This window comes from Tribolium madens, unplaced genomic scaffold, assembly GCF_015345945.1.
Source record: "Tribolium madens isolate multiple individuals breed KSU strain unplaced genomic scaffold, Tmad_KSU_1.1 Scaffold_20;HRSCAF=117;Tcas5.2_LG4, whole genome shotgun sequence".
Lineage (NCBI taxonomy): Eukaryota > Metazoa > Arthropoda > Insecta > Coleoptera > Tenebrionidae > Tribolium > Tribolium madens.
This window is the reverse complement of record NW_025400985.1, coordinates 11,143,658-11,151,428: the sequence shown is the minus strand read 5'-3', so window position 1 is coordinate 11,151,428 and position 7,771 is coordinate 11,143,658. Positions and strand designations below refer to the sequence as shown.

Here is a 7,771-nt window from a genome sequence, read left to right as displayed (position 1 = left end):
AACTTACTTTTATTCCAAATAACATATACTATTTTATCTGCAAACGATTCAGATGGAGAGAAAAGAGCAACACACCAATAATCAAGTAAATCACCTCAATAATCAGAATGCTTTGCAATAAAATCATAACAAACGTCACGCGTCAGTTTCGGAATTTGTGTTGAGATTTCGAAAGTGTTGATTGATTTAACTGGTGTAGTTTATAGTGCAAAATGTCGAATGTTGATAATCTACATTGTACCTCTCCAGAAAATGCTGAAAAAGCTAAAGAGACAACAGTGTTTTTACTGCATGTCTGAAAAGTAAAACTTTTACCTGTGTCATTTAGTCATAAAAGTGGTCATCACTTTTGTGACGTTTGCGGATAAAGGTTATTTATTAAAAATTTCTCATAAATTTTAACTTCAGTTGAAATCTATAATAGACATTTGGTTTTTCTACCCATTTTTTTCATTACTAGAATGTATACAAGAGTGACAATCTTTTTCAATTTTCTGTTACTGTTTTACAACACTTTAATTAAAAAAACATTTTTTTGCAAATAAATACATACTACATAATAATAAAAGAATAAAAAAACTTAATGTTTTTAATTTCTGTTATTTTATCTATCCTTGCGATTAAAGTGTATTCCTGCAACTACTAACATATTGCAAAAAACGTATCATTTTTAAAAGTGACGAATAGAAATTTGTCAGAAAACGGATTTTAAAGGTTATTTATTAAAAATTTCACATAAATCTTAACTTCAGTTAAAATCTGTAGTAGACATTTTTTTTCTACACTTTTTTTCATTAGTAGAATGTATACAAGAGTGACTATCTAAGTGGTATACAACATTCTTCTTCAATGATTTATTTTGTGATACTATTTTACAAATTTTCTGTAACTGTTAAACAAAACTTTAATTAACAAAATAATTTGTTGTAATCAAATACATACATAAATAAAAAAAAAAAAACTTAATGTTTTTAATTTCCGTTATTTTATCTATCCTTGCGATTAAAGTATTGCTTTTTTAGCCCATACTTCTGTGTAATGAAGATTAAACAGTAATATAATAAATGTACTCAGATAGAAATAAACACCGTAATGGTAGGAATCGTAAAATCAATTTTATGAACCGACTTTTGCAATTAGATAATTTAATTCACCAAAAAATTCCTTAGTCATGGAGCTCAGCACAGTTTTTTTTTAATTGAGTCAATAATAATTAAATATTGCATCAAAATCTAACATGTAACAGGAAATCACAAACTTAGACTGAATCTACGTTCTTCCAAGAGAATTGATTTTTTCAGTGAAATTAAAAACATTGCCATTGGCAAAAGCGTTTATTGAAGTATTTTTAAAGTTAATCTTGTTTTTATTACGTTGCAGAATAAATATTTATTTAGTGTTGGAATATGAAATTGAATTTCTCTCGTCGCTGGTTATTAAAAAGTGTCAGCCTTGATGCAAATGGCCCTGTTATGTAGCATCGTTGGTCCATCGTTCGGTCGACAAGACCACCGTCGCGGCTACTAAATCAGGTTAAACCTCGCGTCTTTCGAATCGAATCGCCCACAATCTGCCAGAAACGGTCCCGACGACTCGTCAAAACTCCCTCTTTCTTTATTTCGTTTTGCCGTTGATGTAATCCGTTCGTGTTTATTTACGAGTTGGCGTTTTTGATAGGTCCGACACGTGGTTCTCGGAAAGTGTCAGAGCTCCGTTTTGTGGCGTTTTTAATAAACGACTTATTGTAACGTCTCCTGGAATCGGACCAGGTGCATGGGGTGGCATTATTCAAACCACAACTCGCCGTTAATTGAATTTATATCACGGGGCTTTTCATATTATAAAACATCATCGGCGATTGCGCGATGCTTAAAACACATTAAATATTCATTTCGGTTTTATTAAAATATCATGTAACAATATGCTCGAAACCTGTTGCATGCATCGGATTGCACGATGGGACAAGATGATCTGTCATGCTTTACTCTTTTATTTGCTTTTTTAACGTTCATTCGAGACGACTTGCGCAAAATATTTACTATAAATTTTAGGAGGTTATTGCTTATGATCTCCCTTACATGTTTATAGACGATCTGATTAACGATACGTCGAAAATAACCTGAGTTACGGCCAGGGAGAGACACGATATGGGCTACAACCTCATCAAACCGAAAATCAAGCACGAAACTGCAGGAATTTTTGAACAAATCTTCTGATAATTAAACCAATTCCTGCAGAATATTGCAGAAATTTCGATAATGTTAGTGTCACAAACTCACTTGTCTGATGCTAAAAAAATAGAATGCATTACAATTATTTAATTTTTTTGTTTTCTTCTTGCAACTGCATTTTTTTCACGTTTCTCGAAAGCGGTTAATTTTTATCGGGCCGCGTCTGGCGTAACTGCTAACTTATGCACGTTAGAGTAAAATGTGAGCAAAAAGTGTGGTTGAGGCCACCCTGTAGGCCAATTAGACGAAATCGCCCAATAATTATCAATTAAGGGAAATAAAACAAGCGCCGACACTGCACGGCCTCGGGCCATTATGCCGATGTTAATTGAATCGTACACCGGGGGCAAAAATGCAACTCCGATAACGTCGGCCGTAATTAATTATTCGACGCAGAATTGCTGATTGCTCAATTACCATTGCGAATTAGAGAGGGGCCCTAATTACGACATTCGAACGCGGTAGGTACACATATCGAAAAAGTCCGGATTTTCCCCCGGAGAAAAAATTAGCAGTTTCTCATTGCCGGAGTAATTAGCAAGATCGAGAGCAAAAAAGCAAAGTAATTAAAGAGTAACCGAATATGATGTATGGCGTTCGTAAAGCGTTTAGTGTTAATGTGAGAATAATTACAGGTATTAAGACATTGATTGCACACACACGTTTATATTTTAACTCACTAATTATTCGTTTAAATCCATTAAAAGATAGATTACGCGATGTGCAATTAACCCCCGTTGGTATTTTTGCGCGATGCGAAAATCGCAGCTTCTCGTCTTGATTCAAAATCGTTCCGTCAGCTTAAATAATTGGCAGCAACACGGGCCGTTGCTCGCTGACTTTATGAATTATTCGTTTCCCAATACTTAAATGACAGTTCAATAACTTTTGATTTGATTATGCGAGAGATAAGTCCGCATCGGTGAAAGATTTATTGTTTCGGTTAGTCGCAGCGGGTGATAGGTTTTTATATGTAGGCTTTTTCGCCGAATTAGGGTGGAATCATTCAATATGGCGCATAGACGAATAGACGAATGCGAAATTTCAGTCCCACCAAAAGCCAGTTTGCGTAAGTAGGTCCTCCAATCCAAGTTCTCAATACTCGGGTGACCAATACGTTCACACCGAGGGAAAGTGACACAGCGGAGGGGTCCACGAAACAAATTAAAAACAAGACACATTGGTAAAATGCATGAGACAACGCTTTCTGCAGGAGGAGGAGTTTGATAGGATTTTGGGGAATTCGAAGAAAGATAAGCTTTGTTGAGTAATCACAGTTACATGACACACATCTCTTATTTCGCATTGTTATACAGACAAAACTTCAGTTTCATTATTTTTGTGATGACTGAAATTTTATTATTTTTTAAATTATTTTAATTAAGTCACTAGTTTCTTGACGACTTGACTAGGGGCAATCTTGTTATTCGCATTTTAAAATTAATATATAATCAAACACTTTTTCTGTTTAAAAACTTCAGTTAAAATTTTACAAAAAAATGTAAATACATGAAAATAGCCTTATTGTTATCAGAAATGTGATTGTAGAAAAGCTTAAATTAAAATACATGATTTCTTATCTCTGCTATATAATTGCAGAAACTATTAACATAACAAATTAAATTTACTTTAAGAATTTACTGCAGAATCTATTTACTACTGAATCTCAAAGAATTTTTTGCTTACAACTTTTATTTAGTTCCTAAATTTTTTAAGAAAAAAACCGTTTTGTTTGAATTTAAAAAAAAGTTTCGATAAAAAAATGAAATAGTTACTTACTACTCAAAATACTACTTACTACTCAAAATATTTTGATTCTTGAACTGTAAACAAAAAAAAATATTTTTTTTAAGTTTCAAGCCAGAGAATTTGTAAATCAACATATTACATCAAAATAAGTGCTAAAATTGCTAAAATTAAGCGATCTGAGCTCTTTTGAAACGATTTTTCTCGATTTTAAACCAGAAATCCTTGTTTCAACAAATAATAATGCAATAATTTTCCCTCAAAACGTTAATTTTAAGCCAATTTTTAGCATTTGTGTTGATAAAAAATCGAATTTACACCCTACTTGAAATAATAAAAAAACTACAATTATGGAATGAATTATAAGATTAGTAAACATTTTTTATGAAAAAATCGTTTATTTGAAGCCAACATGGTAAACAACAAGCATAATTTTTAAATAAATCTGGAGTATAGAGAACTATTGGAATAAAGAAAAAGTGTATTTGAAAAAATCACTTAATAATTAATTAATAACTGTAGGAATACCTACTGTTAGCAGGATTAGGATTTCCTGCTACAACTAAGCTTGTATTATAAAGCTATAAATAATTTAAAGAAGTTCAATGTGGAAGACTCGAAATCAAAATTTCCTTCAAAAAAAAAATAATGAAAAAAAACACTAAAAATAGTTGAATTTTGCTGAATTTATTGAATAACTCGTTTTCAGAATTGACAGCTAAAACTTTGAGTAATGAGGTTAATGATCGTTTGTTCTAATTAAAAATATACGAATGATCGAAATTATTTCTCAGTAGTGTAAACGTATTAAATTTTTTGTTGTTTATGGAGCATGTTCGTGGCGAAGCCACGGACGTTAAGGGATGCCAGCGTTTAGTGATTTAAAGGCACTTCATCATAGGCGTGTGACAGGCGTTGTAGCTCGATTTGCTTACCTCTAGCATTATTATAGGTAAACTTTGTAAGTTTAGAGGTTCTAAACGTCCCAAGTATCCACAAGCTGAATAGAAAATTATTGCCTAGAAATTGAAATTTCTTATGGCAGTCATAACTTTAGATTGTTCCAATACAATGTTTGGTGTCTATTGGTTTTCGAGTTGATTTATAGGTGTAGCATCTCCCGTTCAATATTTCACTCGGCGTTGATCTTATCTGAATTTTAATTTCAGTCTTGTAATTAATTACAGCTTCATCCTTTTGTGTTGAGTTTTTCGCAAAGTGTGTGGGCGCCACGTACTCGTGATATATGAACACTTAATTTACGGATTTATTTATGGGGAAATTCAATTCCGATTCGCATATGCGTGTGTAAATAGGAAGTATCGATGATTGATGAATCGTGGGTGGTGCAGTGTCGCTCTTTCCGGAATTAAGGCGATAAATCGTTGAATTATTTATCACTGGTGATAAGTTCAGAGGTCAGCGTCTCGGCCCCAAAATAAATAATAAACGCATCGTCTCGTGAAATTTCGCCGGCGCGATAATAATTTTTTAATGTGCATCGTAATGAAAATAAATGACGGGTTGTCAAAGAACATCATCTTCCCGTGGAAATTCAACTTTTTTTACCCGGTTTTATTTTATTTTAATTACAGGCTTCGCTCGTGCGTTGGGTGGAGATAACCCATATGGCCGCGAGCCGACAAACTGATTATATATTCAGATATCGAGACGAAAAAATTGCGTCTTTATTGTTCGATAATTGAACCGAAACCTGGGGACCAACGCTCACCACCACCTCTCGGAATTACACCATTAAATATAACATCGGAGGACTCGGTCCGAAATCATTTTCAATTTCGCCGGATTAAATATCAGCCGAAACGTATATTTAAATCGGACGGAACGATGTAATTATTAAATTACAAAAATTAATATGATGAATGGGACCACCTAGACGGATTAATAGAATTTCAAAAAATCACGTCGGATGTGACACATTAATATTACTGGAGCATAATTAAATGCTAAGCGGAGATTCAGGAATGACAGATGATGGACTGTCAAATTATCGCACGATTTTTCATCGATTAATGAGAGAAATAAGCCCGGATCCATGCCAGGAAACAAATTACTTCGCGAGAGATGGCGATTAAAAGGAGCAAAAACCAATTCTGTTCTGCTCATTTGTTTTATTTAGCCCATTGTTAACATTTATTACAAAATGTAATGTCTGCAAGAGGCGTAGTACTTATTAAAATTAAACTATTGCTGAATGTTATAACGCCTTTTTATTTAGGTACATTTAAAAAAAAAACTTAAGAGATAAGTAACAGGGTTGAAAATTAAACTGGAAGAGAACTGGAGACGAACTTATCCTCCAGTTAATTTTCAACCCTGTTAGGACTTGAATCTGAGGACGTTATTTTCACAATTTTAAAAAACAAGTGCAAAAACACAGAATTTCAACAAGATCCAACTAGAAATATTGCAATTGTCTTGAATTTTTCTTTTTGTGTTTTTTTTCTTGTTTAATTTGTCTTCACAGCGATTGTTCGTTGTCTTTTCTGTAACTTTCTCCTGTCCGAAAATCCGTCTATGCTAACGATCCCTCGTCGTCATTTGCGCCATCGATCTTTATCATTTATTCCTCCTTCACAATGATCTCCCAATTGATCATTTATGTGCGCCTGACGCCCGCTCAGGTGGGGAATTCTCGTCAGTACCAGCTCGTGGTACCATCGACCCACCAGTGGCCAAGTCGACCTCTTCGTGTGTAGACGGCGATACCATAATGTCGCCCAAAAATAAACACAAACCCAGTGCCTGACCATGGATCCTCTCTTGCTATACACCGACCCCAACAACAACGACGCCGCCAAAGACAAGTACTCGTTGCGGCCGCGGTCCATGCGCAGACGAACGCATTCTCCGGACGCCGCCCCCAAGAAAGCCGCCCCTTTGAGCAAGTACCGCCGCAAGACCGCCAACGCCAGGGAACGAAATCGGATGAGGGAGATTAATCAAGCTTTCGAGACGTTGCGAAGAGTTATTCCACACGTGCAGGCGACGCAAGTGCCCGGAACCAATGAGAAATTGACGAAGATTACAACGTTGAGACTGGCGATGAAATATATCGCGGATTTAAGTGCGGCGTTGAATGCCGGGCCGGAGTCGAGTCCGGAAACACCGGATTATAGTGATTTGGACTGTTTGCTCCTGGAGTCTGACGGCGAGTCGTTGCAATTATCGGATCATTCGTTGTTAGCGTCTCCGGATTTCCCGGAACCGGCGTTAAGTCCGGTCGATTTTAGCGACCCGAGTCTTCCGGCTCTGTTACACACGGATTTTACAGAACATACTCTCGGACCGGATGATTTCGACGATTTTTTTGCCGACGAAACGTGATCTGTTTTTGTACATAAATATTGAACTGAAACGTCTTGCCTCATAGTAATGTAAGTCTTGTGTATAAAATACTCTGTTACCTATTATAGAAAATTTTATATTATTATTGTGCGATTTATATTTGTAATATGCCATGTTATTATTTTTTTATTATAAATAAATGCGTTGGAATAAATTAGTTTTGTGAGAGCCAGTGCGCGGGTTCATTGGAACCCGCCCGACCAGGACTTGGAATTATTGAATTAATTGCTCCTAAAATGTGTCAAGTATTAATGGCTAAAGTAGCCGTGTTGTTGCGATAATCTTGCACCGATCTTAATTACGGTAAAGAAACATGTGTATCCTCGAGGTAAGTAAAAAATTTCAGGATTTTTCAGCGTCGATAAACTCCGTTCAAACCAGTTACCCAACTGAAAACGGATGAGAAATGAATATTAAAGTGTTTA

The 7,771-nt window shown here is 35.1% G+C and overlaps 1 protein-coding gene across 1 annotated transcript; it reads left to right on the top strand.

The window, feature by feature from the left end:
- The first annotated feature begins 6,643 nt into the window (after positions 1-6,643).
- On the top strand, positions 6,644-7,500 carry LOC123005313 (protein atonal homolog 7-like). The gene has a single exon (XM_044398994.1). The coding sequence runs from the start codon at positions 6,750-6,752 to the stop codon at positions 7,323-7,325; it is 576 nt and encodes a 191-aa protein (XP_044254929.1). The 5' UTR covers positions 6,644-6,749; the 3' UTR covers positions 7,326-7,500.
- The last annotated feature ends 271 nt before the right edge of the window (positions 7,501-7,771 follow it).